Below are 22,740 nucleotides of genomic sequence, written 5' to 3'. Positions count from 1 at the left end.
GAACTACAAAGGGTGACTGGTTGGCAGAGCATGAGCTTTGGAAACTTGACCTTGCAGGGACATCTAAGTTAACATTACCCTCCAACCATTGTTTTCTTTCTCCTTTGTACTCTTTTCTATTCCTAAGGAAAACACGGGGTAATTGGGAATTATGTCTTACCTCTCCTTTAAGTAGCAAATTGCTACTTCCCTGTAGTTTGGGAGGAAAAAGCACATTTGATTCTCCACCTCAGTGATTTCTTATGACTGTTTCTGTGAATTTTATTTATTGGTTTTCATATTTTAGAAAAATGTTTTGGAACACTATGTAGTCAGATCTAAAGGAAAGTTAGATGTGAAGGTTCTAAAATGTTGAATTTGTCCAAAGTTGAGTTCCCACTCACAGGAGGAAAACCCAGGATCCCCTTTGCTAAGTTACCTTTCTCCTTTGCTGAGTCTGAGCAGTTAGCATATTTTAGTGTTGGCCTGCTGTGACTCACTGCCTGACCAGCAGCTTTATAGACACTTAAGCAAGTCCACAGCATGCCTTTCAGGTAATTAAGCATTGCGACTATGCACACAACTCTATGGTTTTGTTCATTGCTCCTGGGGACATTTTATCATCACCCCTTCATTTTAACTGTGTCAAAACTGAATAGTAAAATATGGGAGATGGGAACTTTTAGGCTTTACCCCAGACTGTTGATGTAGTAGTGCAAACTCACACTTTTGTCATTCATGCTAGGCAGGTCTATTGTAGTTCAGTTGTCAGCAGTAGTCTCAGCAAACACTTAGCCATTGTGTTTAGCAGCAACAAGGCCATTGATGATGATGTAGAAGTTTATTAGAACATGAAGAGAGGAATAACCTAAAAGTAATTCTGGAGGATAGGCTACTAGGAGGCAAATGCCTCATAGAAAGTCATTGAGTAGCATGCATTTATTATATGTTGGCTAACAGAAGGTTAAGCCTTTGAACTCAAACTTCCTATTAGACTCTCCCAAGCATGCGGGCCACCCACCAGTTGCAAGGCATGATGACACGACAGATGACTCGTCCTCCTTGGTAGCAGTATGGATATGGGTAGTAACCTAGTAAAGGTTCACAGACACGGCGGCAGTAGCGGTTGCCTCTACGACAGTAAATACAACAATAACCTCTCTCATCCAGCATGGGGTCAAATTCAATTCCATTTTCAGTCTGAAAGAAGAAGAAGACAGAGTTGGAGGGAGAAAGTCTCTAGGGAGGGGTCCCACCAAACAGTTGAGGACTATAGGACTCTGAATTGGAGGGCAGGTGAGAAATTAAATTTCTTAGCCTAATCATGGAGATGTAGACATCAAAACAGGTTGTGAATGTACTCCCTGGAGATTCCAAGTTTCTTAAATGTTTGTTAAGACCATGATAATCCTTCCAACTGCCTTGAGAGGTAGTAAGTTTGATGAGAGTTCTTTTGTTTCTGCCCCGAAAATGCGTGCAGTGGAGAGCACTCACATAGTCATTCACTGGAAGGTCTTCCTCACTTGCTTGTCTGGTGTGACGGGTCTTCTCCACCTTTACTTGCGGAACCACCCATTGCTCATTCTGTTCAATCCCCTTCTTTTCATTGGTAGGAAAATGAAGATCTTCACCATCCTCCTCAAAGTCTTGTAATTCTGAAACTAAGATAGTAAATAAAAAATTGTGATGTCATTACTTTGCAGGCATTTCTGAGAGAAGTGTTTAGGAGAACAAAAGTTAAGGAGAGCCATTTTTGCATGTCTTTTGACTGGTATAATTTAGGCATGCATGGACTGCATTTCCTAGCTCGTTAAGTGGATAGTTCAGACACTATCTCGTTTCTCACCAACTTCATTGCCTCCTTGGCATCAAACATTACCCCTTTTCTTACAAGACAAGGGACTTCTGTCTTCCTCAATGATTTTAGCTGCAAGTCTTCAAAACTATTTACTGATTGCCTGATTTGATTTGGTCTCAGCTGCCTTCCCATCACTTCCCTTTTGTATTTCATTTTCCATATTTATGTTTTTTGCACATATGGATGTATTGCCAACATGTATGTCTGTGCATCACACACATACAGTGCCCACAGAGGCCAGAGGAGGGTATCATATGCATAGAACTGGAGTTGAAAATGGTTGTGAATCACCTGTGGATACTGGGAATGGAACCTGGGTCCTTTGCAAGAGCAGCAAGTGTGCTTAACCAGTGAGAAAGCTCTCCAGCACCCATCCTGCCAGTGTCTTATTTATTTTTACAAGACCAGTGCTCTAACTCCTGAACTATAGGGACACATGTCTTATTTATTTTCAACTTAGGTTCTGTGGAAGACTTGCTGAAAGTATAGGTTCCTACATATTTTTTCACTGTTTCTCTTGTTATCTTACACAACTGTGGTACAATTGTCAAAACTAATAAGTAAGCATTGGTTCATTGCCACTAACTAAACTACAAACTTTATTATCAGTATTTCCATTCATGTTCTTTGTTTTGCAGCATCCAATTTGGGTTACCAGATTACATTCTGCCATCTTAAAAAAAAATACTTGCTTCCATCAGTTACTGGATGAAAGCTCTCTGATGACAATTAGGGTAGTCACCAATCAGATTACAATAGATGGCCAGTTCAGCACCCTCTCCAATATTGCTAGGTGTCTTAGCTGGGGTCATCTTTGTGGATTCTTGGGAGTTTCCGTGACCCTGAAATGTGCCCCCCATCAAGATGTCTCTTTCATTGCTCTCTCCTTCATTCCTGCCCCCACATGTACCCAGCTGGCCCAACCTGTTCCCTCAAGCAGGTGCAGATGTGGAGATGCACCCCAAGCACTGGGCCGAGTTCTGGGAGTCTTGCTGAAGAAAGGAAGGGAGGAGGGATTTATGGTATTGGGGGAGTGTCATGATGGCGGGTGGGATGCACAGAGCTAGCTGACCTGAGCTTCTGGGTATTCACCTACTCTGCACCGCTGATAGCTAGGGAGCCTGCTTGGGACCCACCTAGGCCCTCTGCATATGAGTGACAGTTGTGTAGCTTGGTCTCTTTGTAAGACTCTTATCAGTGAGATCAGGACCTGTCCCTGGTATTTAACTGGCTTTTGGGAACCTGTTCCCATGCTGGATTACCTTGCCCAGCCTTGACCCAAGGGGAGGAGCTAGTTTTGTTCAAGCTTGTGGGAGGAGCAGGGGAAAGGGGGCTGGAGGAAAGGAGGGAGGGGAAACTGCTGTCTCTATGTAAAAGAAATGAAAAAAAATGTTATCTAAATGAAAATTGTTTAAAAGTACCCAAAACTACTTGCAAATAGTACCAGTAGAGGCTTACATTGTTGGTACTGTCCTGTCTTGAGTAATACAGTAGTCTGTGCAGAATGAAGGAGGCCAAAGTCTGTGTCAGGTAGACAGAATAAGGTATCTAAGGGACCTTTGTCTTCTTGAATTGAAGGTTGTACTTTTCTGCTCTGGAACTCTAACCTTCAATTCCATTTATAGTAATTCCTCAAACATTTCTAAAGAAGCTGTACTGCCACGATTGTCATATATTCTGGGGAGAATGCCATTTGCCATGAGAATTCTTGAGACAGCAAGCAGTACACTGTTTGGTCTCATCTCTCTTTAGGTCTTGGGATAGGCCCACTGTGGTTTTGAGGAATAGCCTGGCATCCCTGCTGCAATGAATATCGATGCACAAAGAAAGATAGATTAGCTATTTGCTATCACTGGTCACATTAGGGTGGTGCTGCCTTTCCTGAGATATTTTAAAAGCCTGTCAGCATTAATTTATCTGATTTATAACTTGGCTGTGAAAAATTCCCTCTTCACCACAGTCAGCATATACAGTTTCATCCAAGAAGGTATAAACTGATCATTTGTTTTCATAGAAATGTGGTCTCTCAATGCTGGAAACATTAACCTGTTACTATCTTTTTTTTTGAGGTAGTATATTGCTCTGTTGTATATTGCTATAGTATATACTATACTGTGTATTTATATCATATCTCTTTATAGATACATATCCATATATATAGCTCTAGTTGTCTTTGAACTCAAAATCTTCCTGCCTCAAACTCCTGGACACTGGGAATGCAGAGAGGTATCAACATGCCCAGCACGTTAGCATCATTGGACAGAGCCAGAGATTGGGGATAAGATGCCATACCTGCTATTAGAGTGGGGTTGATCCAGTACATGGTCACATTATCGCAAATCTCCAGAATTTTAGAATTCTTCAGAAAGTCTCGGTTTTCGATAGGCTTTTCTGCAGGAACCCAAATCACTGACTGTTCAAAGAAAGTTGTAGTGATTTCTTCATTCTGAAAGAAGAAATTACATCAAGGATGGGATTGTAGAGAAAGTAGTACAGCAAGTTAGATATTAGGAAGTACTGAAGAACAGCATGTTTTAAGGCTGAGTAATGGTTGCAATGCCAGGGATGGCTGCTGGAGATTTGTCTCCATGTCATGCTGACAGTAGATGCACATTGAAGAGCCAACTGATACCTTTATTCTTGGTCTGGCAGCAACGTTTCTCACTAAAATAAGAGTGCTGTCTGCCATCATTTCCCTTGAGAAGCTTTCCATTATGTTCTGGGAACTCCCTGGGCCATACAAGTTTTAATTTGATCATCTGGAATGTGAGTGATTTACATTTACCCCCTTTAAGTGAGTGAATACCTGCCTTGTTTTGGGGGTGTAGCTAAGGATGAACACAGGATTTTGCTTCAAGATGAATCAAACAGACAGACAAACAAAAACTCCTATAAACTAGCTAGATCAGTTAAATAGCCAGTTAGCCTACCATTTTGGATTTATGAGACATTTGTCTTTTCATGGTTTGAATTCTTCAGCTTATGGAAAGTGGATTCTTTAATTCCATTCATTCTAGATCTTCAAGGTTTAGCTCACAGAGGGCTCTGTTTACAGAGCTTCTCAGTTTTGTTAAAAAACATCTTCTCTTCCATTTCTAGTGCTGGGAGTAGTTACCTTGAATACCTAGTTCTTACCTACTTGTCAATAAGACTTCGACACTCTAGCCCTACTCTTAATAAGGCCTTTTCATACCTCCTTTGTTTCTTCTTGGCTTTATTATTCCAGTGTATTTATTTATTCTCCAAAATTTGCCTTTGTATCATTTTTTTTTTCTCTGAACAATTCACAACTTTCAAGTTCTGGCTCTTTTGCCCTTGAGTCTGTGAAGACCTTGGAACACATTGAAAGGGATTGTATAAAATGAGGTTGATGTGCTGACTAGCTTTGTTAGCAAACCCAGGGCTATTTATACACTGGCTCTGCATGCTTTACATGCACATGCCATAGATACAGTGGTGAGTGAAGTACAGAGTTAGAGAGGTTTTGTAATTTGCAACCACAAATTTATCCCATTAAAAAAGACTCGTAGTGTGAAATTCTGTTTTCTTGGAGATGAAATAATTTTACTATCATGTGATCAAAATGTGTGGTATTTAAAAGATCCCACCAAATTAACTGAGGAAAAATTAGGGCACAGAGAAGACATGGGCTTCTCTAGCATGTAGAAAAATTTCATTCTATCATGTTAGGCTCTCATTGTTGCCTGTCTGTGCTTGATACATTATTTTCTGCAAAGATTTTCATATGATATTTTATGTGGTCACCTTTAAAACATTTTTATTTATTTTGTGTTAGGGGAGCAGGGCATATGACATAGTGCACATGTAGAGGTCAGAGGGCAACACACAAGAACTAATTCTCCTTGTGTCAGGTAAATCCTCGGAATTGAACTTGGGTCATCAGGCTTGGCCACAGGTGCCTTTTCCTGCTGACCCTTCTCTCTGGCTCTATAATATCTTTTAAATCTGAACTGATAAGTTTTAGGCCTCCTGAAGGCCTCTCCGCTGTCACAACAAACTCAATCAGACCAAATTGGAAAGTCCAGGTTTAATGGGTAAAGCGCTCCCGGGTGATTCTCTGGCCCTGCAGAGAGGAGATGAGCCCAAGAGACCAGAAGAACCACGAGTCTGGTTTTTTGGGATGCCGCTTATATATCCTCTGTGAGAGTGGTCCTGAGCCTCTCTGGGGGAGGAGCTGTGTTTGGTGGGCTTTGAAGGGGCAGGTTTAGGGAAAGACATGAGGAAGGGGGCTGAGGGGGATCTTCTACCAGGCTCCTTCCAAACATTCCGGACTCTTTCAGTATAGGGATGCCAGGGTGCCAGGGTTGAGATGGAGCTCCTACCCAAACACTAATCTCCTTTCATGTTATCACTGCCCCCTATACTGTTTCTTAATTTCTTGGGAGTCGATTTGTTTTTCAGAAGTGTCTAATCAAAACGAAACTCTGCATAATCTATCACTACCATAGACCTTGGCAGCAAAGCTTCCTCTTTGGACTTTCTTCTTTTTTTGGGGGGGGGGGGGGGTGTAGGGATTCTAGGAACAGGGGTCTGTAACTTCTATAAGCCATGAAGAGAGCAATGGCATGAAAAAGTAATGTGGGAACTAGCAACAGCACTGAGGAGTCTTGGGTAAAGAATAGGAAAAATAGTGTAACCCATCAGCACTTCCCATAAAAGAAAAGGAAAAGAAGAAGAAAAACATGTAAGTGAAAAAGAACATGGGAGAAGGAAGAGAAAGAGATTGAGACACAGAGTCCATTATGTCACTGCCATAGTCCCACTTTCGACTTTCCAGTTTTAAATATAAAAGCAAACTCAATTAAGCTGGAAGAAGCTCAACAGCTGTGGGACTGCTGTATTTTAGGCAGTGATGACCCATCTCCTGGGCCTTCCTGGGATCATCCATTCACTAATTGGAGCAGGGGCCTAGTCATCCCAGTTTAGCAGTGTTGCCATAGGATCCACAGTATGTGGAAGTTTTTCCATTTGCTTTTGCTTCTTCTCAGGAGAACTGTGGGTTACGGACACTAGCAGTGCAGCATAAAATGGTGAGGTGAATAATCAGAAACCTTTAAAGTAGGTGACTGCTGGAGCACAGTGGTATGACCCCCATGTAGCCTGGGGACTAATTTCCTCTTTAAAACACAATTCATTTTTATTATTTTAATTTGTGTTATTTTATGTGTAAAGGGTTTTACATGCATGTATGTCTGTTTCACCAGAAGAAGGCATTGGATCCCCTGTAGATAGAGTTACAGATGGTTGTGAGCCACCATGTGGGTGCTGAGAATTGAAAACTTGGGACCTCTGGAATAGTAGTCAGTGCTCCTAACCTCTGAGACAGCTCTCCAGCCCCTATTTTTATTATATTTTTAGTTATGTGTACACCAGATGTGTTGGATCCCCTGCAGCTGGAGTTATAGACAGTTGTGAGCTGACTGATGTGCGTACTGGGAAGTGAACTAGGGGTCTGAGTCATTTACTCCATCCCGCACTAATATTCTTAAAGTCCTTCTCATACACGTGATTGCTTTTGTTCTTCTGATTCATTCCTCTCACTAGAAATCATTGGTTCAAGAGCAATTACATAGGTTTGTTGTTGCTGTTGTTTGTTTTAAAAAATAGGTATTTTGGTATAAATGTATAGTGTGTACCCCAAAGCACGAACTTTATTTTTTCAAAGGCCTTACTCAGTTCAAGACCACAGTCTACTACGCAACTAGCTGTCACTCTTTTGTCGTTAGTTGCAGCTCCTATATCTGAAAATGAGAGTAGTACGAGTGCCTATTCACACGATTGAGGAGCCAATGGGAAGAGAGCATCCTGTACAATGGTCGGCCAGTAAATGCTGTTTTTACTGCCATAAGTTTTCTTCCATACCTCATCTATTTCCTCTTCTGGTTCCGAAAATTCAGGAATCACTTTGATTTGAGTTTTAATAAAGCACTTTTGAAGACCTACGAAGTAGATGCCAGTGTATCCCTACAAAACAGACAAAACAATAATGTAATTAATTTCCTGTAATGGCCACAATGAATCCCATGACCTATCAGAGCCTCAGACTGGCAAACTTTGAATTCATAGAGAATGCTTTGTCATAAATGAATTGAAGGTTAAAGGCTATTTTTAACTTGATTCAATGGTTGTAATATTTTAAGTGGAAAGCCTTAGGGGAAACAGTCAACTCACGTTTTTAAAGTCATGGACTTCCAATGTTTCATCAGTGCCATTTCCGCTTCTGAATATTTCCGTTCTGGTCATGGGATCAATTTCCATGTAAATCTTCTTCTTCTCCCCATTGCTATAGAAAGTGTGCTCCATGTCATAGGTCTGGGAGAGAGGAGGAAGAAAAGCAAGTTCTAAGGTAGTCTTTGAGCTCCTTCATAGTATGGTTTAATTGGGGAAATACCTGGGACACCTTCTCTTTCCAGAGCCTTTCTACTGAGGGGTCATCTCAGCAGCTTGCCATCGGACACTCTTTAAAATCTGTGATTAAACCGAGGTGCATTTTGGCGTTCAGGCTGATACGGGGATCCCTTCAGAGTCAGTGTTTTGTATTGAAGCCAAGTAGCTGAGCTAATTATGAAGAATTCCAATGGTTTTCTTGGCACCCTTGGCTAAGTAGCAAATGATATTCTGCAAATCAGCCTGTGAAGTATTTTCCCCTTGTGTTAAGCCAAGGAATCATCTCAAGCCTATGCTGCTTCCTGAAGCTACTGCTTCCTTTTCTAAGTGTCTCGTGATTACTCTTTCCATCCTTTCTATCCTGTGAATTCCATTACAGCCAAGAAAGCAATTTGAAAACATTTAGAGCGGTTAGCTATTACTCTCTATTTCCATATCTATCAGGATTTTAATAGTGCCTCAATAGTATTGTGTTTGTCCTGAATCTGAAGATATTATTGGCCAATAATCAGTCATCCTCTTATCCTGTACCAATTTATTTTCCTTTATTCTTTAAAATCTAGCAGTCACTTGCCTTCCCTTAGCCTTCTGTTGTATAGGTTAACCATCCCCACTCAGGTTATTGCTGGGTTCTGTTTTTTAAACTTGATTCCATTGTTTTCAGCTTCTCTAGATTCCTCTGCACAGATAGACTTTGGTGACAGGGTGTGGTGCCATAAATTAAGTAACAGAATCTTCCAAGGAGAATGCCTCTGAAAGGATGTGTATCAAACCTTCCTTGAGTGGCTGAAACAAATCCCCAAACTTCCTTCTGCTCGCTAAAAGACAATTCTCTCACTACAGACAAAGAGGACCAGTTCTGTGATTTATTCTGCCTTGGAGTTAAACATTGAACCTCCTAACTTGAGACATATTTGGGGATATACACAAATATCAACTCCAAAGGAGTTTGATCTCTGTTGCAAACCATACCAGAGTTGATGGTGCTTGGAGGCTTTTGCCTGTTAGATGTCTACGTACTCATTTGTCCTTCTGAAGAAGCAAGTTGCCTACAGAGCCAGTGTTGCTTTCTAATAACACAGTTCCTACTGGTGTCCTCCTCCATGAGCTTGCACTGGTTTGTGTTGTTTTCAGTGTCTGCTGATGCCTGTGACAGCATGTTAGTTTAACCTGGTCAAATTTTTTCCCAAGTCAAGTAGAAAAACACGCTGGATGGGTTTGTAGAAACAAATGTTACTTCAAGCATGAAAAGTCTGATGGAGCCGTTGAAAAGAAAAACAGAGGCAAAGCCATTTTACCTCCCTGTGGCCCTGTGTGCTGTAGACATGGATAGCAGTTATTTGTTGATTAAGTATCGTCACCAATGACAAGTCTTATTTCCTGAAGGAATGCTGTGACGATTGGTAAGGCCTTTTAAAGTCAAGGAAAAGAGTATGGAGAGCCCTCCAGCAGCTGTAGAGTTAACTTAGGAAAGCTGGTCTTGTTTGTGTCAGGAGAAATTGTTTAATTTCTCCTTTAATTGATTCTGCTTATATCCTCTCGGTTCTAGTTCTGCAGCCAGCTAGAGAAGAGAAACTTGTAGGTATAACACATACACACACACACACACACACACACACAAAAAAAAAAAAAAAAAAATGGAGCCCTCAGTCAGCTGAGTTAAGCAGAGGACAAAGGCATCCACTTCAGACACAGCCTTGTTGGGTTTCCCAATAGGGGATAGTTTCTTTAGAAATACTATCCGTTGTGGAGACAAATGTTGACAGTACTAGCCACCAGGGGCTGGGCTGGGGTGTTTGTTTCATTGCAGCACCACTGATGGATTATTGCATGGAAAAATTGGGTTAGAGACTAGGGGATATTGGACTGTGGCCTACCTGGGCAAAAGAAAGAGAAAATACAGACTGCATTTTCAATCATCAGTAGAAGACTATGGGACTGTGCTGATGACATTTAAAGTTTCAGTGTACTTCTGTGGAATGAGTTTTCCTGCACTCTTGGCAATACACTTTACTTGGACACCTTTCTGGATGAGTACTATTGGAAACTGCCAAGCTCAGCAGATCTTCATTATTTTCAACAACTCAACAAAGAATTGGGTTTGTTTGTTTGTTTGTTTGTGTTGTTGTTATTCAGCGAGGGAAGAGGCATCCATGTTAATTGTATCCATTAATCAGCTTGTTGATTTTTGTGTTACCAATGGTAGCTTCTTAAATAGAGTGAGATCAGAATGACTTCATTTGTATGAATCCTTAGTGTGTGGGAGGGTGTAGGAGTAGGGAGCAACATATTCACCCAGATGGAATTCTGCTATCAAAGGTGTCCTTTTGAAACAGACTGTCCTTTGTCTAGGAGGATGATGCCAATGACTTACTTTGGACTGGTGGGGATGGGTTTGAGTAAATCCAGACATACTGTCTCACTCAGGTCCCTGTGGAGCATACTGCTTGGGTAATGGCTATGCAAGCTTCACTGGCCCATATGAAGACTGAGCTCATGCCCTTGGCATCAGAAGTACTTTGCTGTCTACTAAGCTCCCTGGCTCCTGGGTTGAAGTGCCTTCTGGAGAGGAAGAACTAAATGGCTTTGCCCTGTCCAGGAACAAACTAAAGCAGAGACAGGGTGGCTGACCTTAGAAAGGTAGGAGTGGGCTCCTAGCATCTCTCCTCAACCTCCCTCTGCTCCCAAATTAGCTTTGTTCCAGGAGAGACAGCACAAGGACAGCATGTGACATGAACTATGCCCTTGCCAAGTTGGTATCTTCATACCCTGTTCCCTGTGTACCCTCATAGCCCTCTCCCATGCCTGCCTCGTTTCCATCTGGCCCTTTGTCTCTTGTCTAGACAACCAGGAATCTGCTGGGGCTTTACGGACCTTATGTAAGAGAAGAAGCCCATCTGACAAATGATTTTGCATTTAGATATTAGCAACAGGAAAGACATTTGTCAGTTTGAAAAATTGAATGCAATGCTTCACTCAAAGGAATGAAGTCGTAATGGTGCATTTTAGGTACTGTGACGCCAGGAGCAGGAGATGTGGGGGGCGGGGCATCTTTCCAACACAATCAAAATGGGTTCTTACTGGCTTTATGTTGGAACAGGACAGAGAGGTCAGTGGAATAGGCAATCCGTAAGAAGACAACACTGACAAAATATGAGGGAAACATGAATCCATTTTTCTTCCCTGTCCAGGAATTCTGTCCTCAGTCCAGTTAAGTCCTCCATTCAGGGCAGGCAATAAGCCCCAACTGCCTCCTACAGTGTGAACACTTTACTTTTTGTTTCTGTTGGTGACAGTCTCTGAGATCAGAAAAGAAAGCTTTTTACAAAGAGTAAAGCTGACTCACACGTTGGTGTGATGGATCTGTTTGGGGGCAAGCAGCTTTAGCCTGTCCTGACAGGGATTTGAGGACATTTGACTTAGGTTTGTTTTTTTGAAACCTGTGATTAATCTAGCTGTTCTTCTCCCCCCCCCTTCATCTTTTACTGTCTGTTTATGAGGTACACACTCCAAAGGTGAAATACATGCTCAGAATAGCTGGCTAGCAGGTGCTAGGCTGGAAGGAAGGCAAGGCAAAACACTGTACCATATTTTACAGAGCCAGCCTGGGAGAATGAAAGGGCCTCTGGGTATTGCTCTACCAACACAGTGCTGACAGATTATTTCTTATGCATATTTGGACTTCTGCATCTTCAATCATCTGTTCTCAGACCTGAAAAAATTCACATAAGCAACCAGACATTCCTCATTAAGGAAAGAGAGGGGAGGGGAGGAAGGAACGAAGGAAGGAAAATAAAGAAAGAAGGAAGGAAGGGCTGGCCATTTACTTCATCTATAGACTTAAACTAGATGGGAAGTTTTGCTGTATCCACAATCCTCTCCTCAGTTCCCAAATTGAGCTGAAAACCAGGAAAGAATACCCAGAAAAGGTTCTAGTATTAATGTTAGTCATTCCACCTACAAGTTGTGTGATTTGGGACAAGTTACTGAACGCCTCTAAGGGTTCAGTCCCTTTCTGATCCCCTTTCTAGTTGCAATATTGGGTAGCTGGCAAATCCAGTTTTTCTTAACATTGGTCTGGTACCTTTCAGGTTGCTTGTTGGGTTGTAACTACCTGTTGATCACCTGGGCTTCTTCTCCCTACAGCTCCATATAGCTCTGTTTGAGGTCTTTACTTTCATGAGCTCCATAAAGCACTCAGTAAATACAGCCTTAGGAATAAGCATTAAGAGTATACTCATATCCATCAGAATCAAGCATCATGTAATCTGTAAGAAGTACCCCTGAATAGTTTAAAATAGCAAACAGCCCAGTAAGGATCATTGTACAAGGGTAAACTTGGGTCTTGGAAAAAAAAATGAAGAGATGCCTTCTTTTCCAAAATGCTGATGTGGCAACATCTGGTGAAACTCAGTTCCCCTGCTTAAGAGATTCCAGATACATCTCCAGCTTTTGCCTTGAGGGTATAAATGCTTCTCCAGTACCATGTTTCAACCACTAAACTGTTGTGTATAAGAGCCTAGGCAATCTAGAGAGAAAAATCCCTTCATGTGCCTAAAGATAAGTGAAGAAAGTTGGTCTGGGGCTAATGCTAGTGGTAGAAAAACTCAGACTCGGCAAGAAAGTAATTCTTTTGTGTAAAAGATTTTCAGCCTAGGATGATCTTCAGTATGAAACATAAATGAGACTGTTTCAGTGATCTTCTGCAACTGAAGTTGCATGGGCAAGACAGAATGCTCGCTTATCTCCATGACCTCTCATCTCATGCTACTAGAATGTGGAATTTGAAGGAGTGTCTTCCAGAATATGTTGATTGCTGCAGAGGGGGTAATTACTTCCCAGCAGCCCTAAAAATCACCACATAGTTCTGATGTATGGCAGGAAGCACACACCATTTCATTCACATAACCTTGAATTTCTGTTTCATTCCACAAAGGTTTGGAAGAGCGGGGTACGAAATCTGTGCTGTGTTTATAAACTGCTGGTTTAAGAGCTACAGCCTTTCTGTTGGGTTTCTCCATGTTGTTTTGATTAGTTGAGGAGTTGACTTCTAATTATTTCAAGTTCAGTGTGGAACACAGGGAGCTTTAAATAAGGCTATTTTTCCCCAGTAAATCTGCTTCATGGATCCTAAGGAAGTTACTGCTTAGAAGTGGACCCTCAATATGGTGACCTCTTGAAATTTCTGGACCTGAATATGTTTTTCCCACTCAGGAAAGCTGAACACAGAGCCTTATGGACTTGTTTTTCTTTCTCAAGCGTCTTCAAGTCTCCTAGATATGGTTGTGGCTCAGGGAACCCGGGGCCCCGGAAAGAGGTACAGAAGCTCTCTCAGAGTTGATCTTCATTTAAGTTTGATTGATTTTTGTCCTGGGAGAGAGAGAGAGAGAGAGAGAGAGAGAGAGAGAGAGAGAGAGAGAGAGAGAGAGAACACATACACACACTCACATGCATGCTTGAGGTATACTAGGAGTCAGATATTGCTTATTCTCACTTGAAATCAGTCATCTGGATCTTTTGTGCATACGAAGGTGGGAGGGAAAGGAAAGACTTAGTAGCATGGAAATGTCAACAGCAGATGTAGGATGTTAAATAAACACTGTTTATTATAAACAGATGTTGAAAAAGAAAACAAGGAGTGTTGTGGGGGCTGGAAGAGCAAACACTGAGAGCTGGGAGCCAGCCCCAGGATAACAGAGGTATCACTACAAACAATAAGCACAAAAACATCAGTTGTTCTCTCTACCAAAGGCCCGCCAGTCTTCACAAATCACATAGGCAACTAAAGCAAAGGCCAGAGGACTATGGGTTTTACTTGGTTAATCAGCATTTCATTCCAGCCATACTATTAAAGAGAGAGTCTTAAATTTGTACAAGATGCTTGGATTATTTTCCTCTGGAAATATTCTTCCCAGACTAATCTGACTACTTTTATTTTCCCTGGACTCTTAAGGGCTCAGATGCAGGACTAGTGGTCTTGGTCACTAGGAACATGGATAATCTCCAAAGCTCTTTGTCTGGGACTTAGAAGGTAGAAGTTGATCGAATAAGGAATCCAAACAGCTACCTGGTCTTCTGATTTAGAGTGACTCAACCTGACTTTGTGGTGAAGGTCAGGACTTATATATGAAAAAGGGTATATTGTAATCCACCATGGAATAGCAAGTTAATAGTATTTGTTCACAGTAGAAAAACGTATTAAGGTGATACATAATGTCTTTTATTTGTATATCTTCATAATGACTTTGGCCTCTCCTTTACATTCCTTTTGGTGAAAATTATATCCTAAGATGAATTACTTCATGAGAACTTTGTTATCTTTTCTTTTTAAGTACACTTTATTCAGTAGCATACCTCACCTTTTCCATGTATGCACTGACTGAGATTTTGTTTGGTTTTAGAAGTTACAGAATTGATCTTTGGAAATCATATTTAAAAGAACTGGAATGGGAAACAAAGATAGTATAATTCGAAGGTAGGGGAGATCATGAACAAGATAAAGGCAAGATCTCCTCGAGTCATCCCCCGAGACATTTATTACTGCACTGAAGCAAATACCGCTGTAAGAGTAGAAAAACACATAAATGTGGTTGGAATGGCTTTTATAGTGCCAATGGATACAAGAAAACAAGAAAGGCTGTCTTGTCTTTGTTCAGACAAACAACCTTGAATGGTCAAAATGATTAGCTACTGACCACAAACAGTGAAGGCATTATATTCACAGCAACTAAAATGATTTATGGGACCTGTATTCATATACTTTCCAAGAGAATTGGTGATTCAACTTTTGGGGAAGCACATCACTTTAGAAATTAGCTAAGTGGTACCGTAAATAAGTAAGTATACTGGAATGAATGTTGGCTCTCTTTTCTGATGTTGGTTGCTTTGCACACCTTGCTAGCCTTAACATAGTTGGCTTCTCTAGAAAGCCATCTGAATAGTAAGTAGTTCAAAAGCAGTAGGGATCTGGGGGTGGGCTAATTGGAGTGGGTGATGCCTGAAAACCTTTCTGGAACATGATGTAAATAAAAAGGCAAACAGAAATTTGCTCCCCCTCACACTTAAACTTTACAAGGTATCCCTTGGGACTAAATTCAAGCAGATACTGCAGCAGAGGTGGAGAATCCCAGGAGGGCTATGCTTTACTTTTCTGTTTGCATTTGGACAGTTAGCCAATTTACGTTCTTTTTCTCCCCCTTTGTCTACTTTTCTCCATGAACTCCTTGCTCCTATTGCTCCTTTGGCTCCTAATGGTCCATGCCAACCCATTTTCTTCTTGTCTCATTTTCCCTCCTGGATCTGTGCCTTTTCTTCCCTACATCAGCTACTAAGTAGAAATGAGCATCTCATGACCAAAAATCAACACCAGCAGCAGTAGCAGCAGCAACAATAACGGCCCACAAATAGAGAAGAATATGGCAAAGCCCCAAAGCCCATCTTCATGGGTTGTAGTTCCTCTCATTCTAATGGAAATTGTTAGCAAGAAAGAACTATGATTTTCTTTGGGTCACATCTAAACTTGTCTATTGCACGTGAGTCCAGCAATAACAATAACATTGGAAGCTCTAGTTCTGGTTAAGTAACAAAAATTATGAACTCAGATTTGATAATTGCTTCTTATAAAAAGGAGTTTGCCTTGCTGCCTGTCCTCACAGCCGATGCATTAAAGTCAGGACATAATCCCTGAAAAGTATTTGCTGCCAGTTCAGGTGATTTCTTTCTATGTGACTGTCTGGTTACTTTGCCATCAGTTTCTGCCCAGATAATGGAAAGAAAGATGGAAAGTAGTTTTTTTCTTACATTAAAAAAAGCTTCCAGGAGATTTAACTCCTTCAAGTCAACCATAAAAGAGTGGGTAAATTTACTTCTTGTCACTTCTAACCAAAATGCAGAAGATAGTTTCCCCTCACCTAAATAAACAAATGAAAGATAAACCTTGATTTCATTTTCTATGCCCCTGACAGAATTTTAAAAAAGATTAAGAATTTTCATTTTCATATTAGTTCACATGTTAATCACTAGTTAAATTCAATCAAATTCGGAAAGGAAACACTGGGTAAGTGTCTGTTACTTACTTTCTTGGATACCTCGGGCCAGAAGTGTTTGCTCCCCCAAAAGAGGACAATTAGAGTTAAGGCCAGGACACCAAACACCAGTCCACAAATCTTCAGTGATTTACATATCTTCTTGGATTTCAAAGCTTCTGCCTAAGCAAAGAACAAAAAGAATGAAACAATACACAATAACCCTCAAAATAGCAAGCCATAACTCAAAGACTCCTTCAATTTCACTTTCTAATGTTCACATTGCAATACGATAAATCTGTGAAACCATGCTTCTGCTCAAAAGGGAAAATATATGAATCAACTTACATTTAGAATGTGACAGTCCTCACAGTTCTCTGGAGGATTCTTTGCCATAGTCTCCCAGCACACAGTGCTCTTTTCCTGCTTTGAGAGGACTGAGACCACTGCTGAGGTGGAGTTGCAAGTGAGCCGGCTAACAGATGCCAGAGGAGAAGCTGAATTTATATGGCTCAAATATGTCATACCAGAGCCGGAGGGAGCCCAGGGGGCTCCTGTGCTGCGATTTGTTACATAGATATACCCATATATGTATATAACTTCTGTGCACAGAATTCCATCCAGAATGGCAAAGACAGGTTATAATGAAAACTATTGTCCTGGGGGTTGGGTTGGAAGGGGATCAAGCCTAGGACACATTGAAATGATTTTTCACTATGAACTTAAAATACCAGTGGCAATACATGCTGCACAGTCCAGAAATAAGCAAACAGAGCAAAAGAGGGAACAAAGTTTTAATTTCAATTCCATTCAATTAAGCAAATATTTATCACAGGGATATTAAGTTTCAGGTACTTTTCTGGGTACTGGAGAGTCAGAAGTAAATCAGATAGTGTGCCTCATTATGTAAAAGCACTGTGCGTCCCAAGATCAACATGTATTGAAATAATTATAATTAAAACCAGGATATAATGAAGAGCAATTGTGAGCTTTCTCTCTTTATTCCATCTCTATGATTATGTTTCTCTTCTTTAGGTGGTCCCTTAATGCTGACATTCATTATATTGCTTCATGATTTTTTTCTCACTTTATATTAGCTGCTTAAATGAACTCATCCAGTCCTGGAGTTAATATATCACTTATATAGCAATGCCATCGAAATTTGTACCTGTAATCCAGTTCTGTCTTTTAATTTCAAAGCCATTTAAGCATCGCAATCATCTGTATCTGAATGTAACTCAGTATGCTACCTATCAAACTTTCTTTTTTAATACTTCCTTCCCCAGACCTATTTTCTTTCCCATAATCCTAATCTTGATTGGTGACTACAGTTAGTTTTCTGGGCTTACCATGACAAAGTATTGCCTAATTACTGACTTGCATGTAGAAAATATATTCCTTAGAAAACAAAACAAAATACTTTTATTCTTACAGTTCTGGAGGCTACAATCAAGATCAAGATGTCATCTTCCTTCATCCCTTCCTTCCTAATATATATCTCATTTAATTTATTTTTGTTAATTTTATTATTATTGAAATGAAGTTATTTTCATAGAATACATTCTGATCTTAGTCCCCCTGTTCCCTCATCTCCTCCTGGGTCCTTCCCACCTCCCCACCCTTTTCTCTCTTAAGAAAACAGATAAGCAGCTAGGCGGTGGTGGCGCATGTCTTTAATCCCAGCACTTGGGAGGCAGAGCCAGGCAGATCTCTGTGAGTTCGAGGCCAGCCTGGGCTATAGAGTGAGTTCCAGGAAAGGTGCAAAGCTACACACAGAGAAACCCTATCTCAAAAAAACAAAACAAAATAAAAAAACAAAAAAAAAAAAACAAAAAGAAAACAGACAGGCAAAACCAAAAGGGATAAAACAATGAACAAACTAACAAAAAGAAAGAAGAAAAAGCATGAGAAACTCATACATATGCAAAGACCCCCTCCCAACAAAACCCATAAAAACACACAAACGGAAACCACAGTGTACAAGCAAAGTCAAAAAAATGTAAAAAAAAAAAAAAGTCTAAACAAAGCAAAACGAGAAAAAAGTCTCCCCAAATCCCACTGAGTTCATTTTGTGTTGTCCATCTACTGCTGAGCATGGGGCCTGCTCTTAACTGTAGTTTGTGCACCCAGTGAAACTCCCTTGGAGAAACCTATTTTTCCTTTGTGAGAGGCTGTTAATTGGAGATAGCCTCTTGGTTGGGGATGGGAATTCCTATCTACTTCCCCATCTCAGTGGCGGGGGACCCCATCTGGTTTGGACTTATGAATACTGTCACAGTCTCTGTGAGTTCCTCTGTGTGTCAGTCTGTTTTCTTGGTGTCCTCTTTCCCCTCTGGCTCATACAGTCTTTCTGCCTGCTTCATAATTGTTTTGTGAGCTGTCCTTCTTTCACTTCTACATGACTATCTTATTGATCACATGGTGCTTGCATTTCTTAGTGTTGGTATTCTAGTCTCCCATCCTTCCTTCCTCCCTCCCTCCTTTCCTCCCGCCTCCTGTCACTCCAGGGTCCACAATGTAGCCATAGCTGGCCTTGAATTCACAGAGATCTACATCTCTGCCTCCCTCTGTAGTTAGAGTTTTCCTGCCTTGCCCACAGTCAGAACAAATCTCTCTTACCCACCAGTCCCACAGTCGCTCAGACCTAACCAAGTAAGTACACAGAGACTTATATTACTTATAAACTGTATGGCCGGCAGGCTTCTTGTTATCTACTTCTTTTATCTTAAATTAACCCATTTCTATTAATCTATACTTTGCCACATGGCTCGTGGCTTACCAGTACCTTACATCTTGTCATGGTGGTGGGGGCAGTCTCTCTTGCCCCAGCCTTTACTTCCCAGAATTCTCTTCCCCTTGTCCCGCCTACCCTATCCTTCCTACCTGGCTACTGGCCAATCAGCACTTTATTTATTTTAACCAATCAGAGCAACATATTTGACATACAGAACATCCTACAGCATCCCTCTGCACTATCACACCAGGTTCCTGATCTCTTTTTAAAAGGATACTAGTCATATTGAATAAAGTGTCAGCTGTACAACAATATTTTAATTTAATTACCTTTTTGAGGACCATATTTCCAAATTCTAAGATATGGGAAATTAGGGCTTCTCCATATGGTTTGAAGTGATCCAGTTTGAGCCAGAAACCACAGGTTTGTCTTACAACCACCTCAACTTTTAATGTCTATTTTATCCCCTAATCACCAGGTATTAATGTGCTCTAAATTCTAACACCTTTCAAAGATGTTCTTCCCTCATTGGACAGAATTTCTATAGTCACTGTCATAACCTTAGTGGTTCTCAACCTGTGAATTGCCACCCCTTTGGGGATTGCATATCAGATAACTTGCATATTAGATATTTATATTATGATTCATAACAGTAGAAAATTGCAATTTTGAAGTAGCAATGAAAATAATTTTATGGTTGGGGGAGGTCACCATAACATGAGGAACTGCATTAAAGGGTTGCAGCATTGGGAAGGTTGAGAAGCACTGGACTAGATTAGATTATCATCCTCTCAGACAAGATTCAAATATATGCCTTTCATCTAGGCTGCTCTCTTGGAGCTCCAGATCCATGCACCCATTTAGCAAGTAGGATACTTCCATTTGGAGATATTAAATGCCACATCACCCAGGCTGAATTAATTGTAGCTTCTTCTAAACCATACTCTTCCTTATCTATTATCTTTCTTGCTTGAAGGACACAATGGATGGTCTCTAGACCAGAAAATCCAGGGGCTCATGATCTCTTCCTCTTCTATTCATTTCCATGCCTAATCAATTATTACCTCCAGTTAACTCTGGCTCTTGATTATCTCCACAATTCTACTATGTGGACTCTCAATCTCTACTGAATCAGTTGAGGATCGATAGTTATTTTTACTCTTATAATACAGTTCTAAGCATTTTCTATTGCATTTAAAGTTTTCTTAAGACTCAAAACTGAGGACAATCTCTCCTTTGCTTGAAGTCCTTTGATTAGTCATTAATGTGCTTTTACAGTCTTGAGTTTGTGTATCCCTTTACCTGTAGCTCTGGAAAATTTCCTCCAGACATGAAACCAGTTGTGATGGTAGATGGGCAGGGCAATGAGGCAGGTGCATATGGCTCCATTTTCATGCTAATGTCTCAAAGGAAAATAACTTGGAGATAGGATTATAACTGAAGTTGCTCACAAAAATTCTGAAGAACAAAACAAAATTAAAAACAGATCATGATTCTATTTGCTCTGCAATTCTTTGGTCAAGATTTTTAAGGTCATAAGAGCATTCCCATGGAGAACCCATGTTTATGAGAATAGATGGTTTCCTTGAATGTGTCTCTCACACTATAACTCTGATGCCCCCCTCATAGTTAATACTCTGCTGATAAACATACTCAGCTTCAAAAAATAAAATAAAATAAAAAGAAATAGAAAAGCATACTCAGCTTGTTCACACCATAGCCCATTGTATGTTACCTGCGTTGTCTGTATTTCCTTCCTCCTCTTTGTTCAGCTAGAAAATTTCCAGTTAGCCCTCAATATGTGGCTTCAATCTTTCTACTTCCTGAATGCCTTCCTCTCTCTTATCTCTACCCCCTCATTGAGGTCACTGGCCTTTTCCTTGTGTTATCTTTGTATCTTGCTGATCCTTTAACCATTGCCCTCAGAATGCTGCATTAGAAGTATTTCTACATGCTTCATAGATAAATAGGCCTTGAGACCCTTTATAAAACCCATTCTTTGCTAAAAATGTTGAATTAACACAGGAGTTAAAACAAAACAAAATGTCAAGGAAACCTGGAAGGAGTCACAATAAATTCTGATTCAGGAGAGAAAAAAAAATGTCACAAAGGACATGCCATTTCAGTGGTTTTGCCATTTACTAGTAGATGTTTATTTAGTGTTCTCTATGTGACAGGCACTGATATAGAGGATAGCTGGGCATTTCAGGAGTGTACAAGCAAACACAGTTCCTGACAGTCCAGTCTATCATGAGAAGACAGGTAGTCAACTAAAAGAAGAAAATAATGAAACTAATTAAAAAAAATATGCGACAAAGAAAAGTGCAGGGTGCTATGAAAACATTCAGTCTAGCCTGAGCTGCCCAGATAAGTGCCTGCTGAGAAGATGGTCCTTAAACCCAGAGCTGAGTAATAGCAGAAGTAAGATGGACATGAGCACAGCATAATTATTTCAGGCAAAAAAAAGGGCAGCACATGCAAATACCCTGAAGAAGGAAAATGGTTTTAGTGGTCCAAAAAGAAAGACACAGCCAGTCACGGTGACTGTAATAGAGGAAAAGAGCTGCTTGGGATAAGAGTGAAGTAGGCAGGGGCCATATCATACAGAATTGTTTCTTTGAGGATTGTTTGGGCTGCATAGAACAGGAACCAAGTTGTAGTGCTTCTTTTCTCATAAGATGAATCTCAATGTCAGCAGCGCGGGGCTAGTTCAAGTGTAATGGATCCAAGCCTCTGCCTTTCCATTCTGTGATTCTGTGATAATAAAATGACTCTCATCATTATCTTCTAAGATGGCTTCTTCACCTCTGGAAAGGAGAAAAAGGATGGCAATGGACAACAAGAACATGTGCCACTTTTCTATCAGGAAAGTGACGTTTTCCAGGAAATACTATCCTATAGATTTTGTATTATTATGCTGGCTAGAATTGTGTTGGATGGCCACTTCAGCTACAATAATAATACTGTGAGACGGTTTTATTGTCTACCCACCTTGTTACTATTCCTAACAATATTATCTTTCTATACACTGGGGAAACATTGGACATTAAAGCTGCAGTTTCTGCCTCAACAGTCATGGTAAAGGCTTGAAGTTTATTTTAAGAACAATGAAGATTCACTGAGAGATTCCAGCAGAATTCTTTTTAAATTTAGTAATATCTATCTAGGTTATTTGAAAAGAATAAATTATAAGAAGACAAAAATATTAAAAGAAGTAATCATAAGAGATGCAAGTGGCTTGACAGTGGCGGAAATGGAGATAAGTAGGCAGATTTGGCATATTTTAGGAGAAGTATATACTTGGAGATAGATTGGACATAGAGGGCAAGAGAAGGGAACAAATGAAAAATAAGTCACTGAGACCTGGCTTGCACATTCAGATGGCACAATGAACTGCTATTAAGAAGTACTGAGGAAGAGCAATTTTGAGCAATTGATAAGTATTGTTAGAACACATTAATTTTAATTGTTTTACAGTATCCAAGATGAGATGACTAGTTTCTAATAATTTGTGCTTGGAACCAATAACATAGTTACTGGAATCAAAATTCAGTTTTGGGGGCCATTTACTCTGGTGAAAGCTAGAGAAGTTAACGGCATGGCCCAGGAGAAAGAGTTCAGAGCAGCAAGAGAAAAGAACTGCTCACTGACTCAAAAATGCTCACAGTTATTCATTTAAAAGCTTGCTTTTAGAATGGCTCTCATACTTTTATAAAAAGATACATGCTAACTGTAAA

General features: G+C 40.4%; 1 protein-coding gene across 1 annotated transcript; it reads right to left on the bottom strand.

The window, feature by feature from the left end:
* Positions 1-801: 801 nt before the first annotated feature.
* Positions 802-16,855, bottom strand: Tnmd (tenomodulin). The gene is made up of 7 exons (XM_036175223.1): positions 16,618-16,855; positions 16,321-16,452; positions 8,030-8,170; positions 7,721-7,822; positions 4,130-4,283; positions 1,474-1,640; positions 802-1,179 (listed from the first exon to the last, which is right to left on the bottom strand). Exons 1-7 carry the CDS (start codon positions 16,792-16,794, stop codon positions 970-972), a joined length of 1,083 nt encoding a protein of 360 aa, XP_036031116.1. The 5' UTR covers positions 16,795-16,855; the 3' UTR covers positions 802-969.
* Positions 16,856-22,740: the final 5,885 nt, after the last annotated feature.

This window comes from Onychomys torridus, chromosome X, assembly GCF_903995425.1.
Source record: "Onychomys torridus chromosome X, mOncTor1.1, whole genome shotgun sequence".
Classification (NCBI taxonomy): Eukaryota; Metazoa; Chordata; class Mammalia; order Rodentia; family Cricetidae; genus Onychomys; species Onychomys torridus.
The sequence above is the reverse complement of the archived record's forward strand: the minus strand, read 5'-3'. Positions and strand labels throughout refer to the sequence as shown.

Excerpts from the sequence above, each read along its gene's own strand:
- Tnmd (XM_036175223.1), bottom strand. The coding sequence starts at position 16,794 with ATGACATATTTGAGCCATATAAATTCAGCTTCTCCTCTGGCATCTGTT. Across the intron at positions 8,171-16,320 it reads GGCCCGAGGTATCCAAGAAA|ACCTATGACATGGAGCACAC; the intron begins GTAAGTAACAGA and ends CCTCTCTCCCAG. Across the intron at positions 4,284-7,720 it reads CAGAAGAGGAAATAGATGAG|AATGAAGAAATCACTACAAC; the intron begins GTATGGAAGAAA and ends TTCTTCTTTCAG.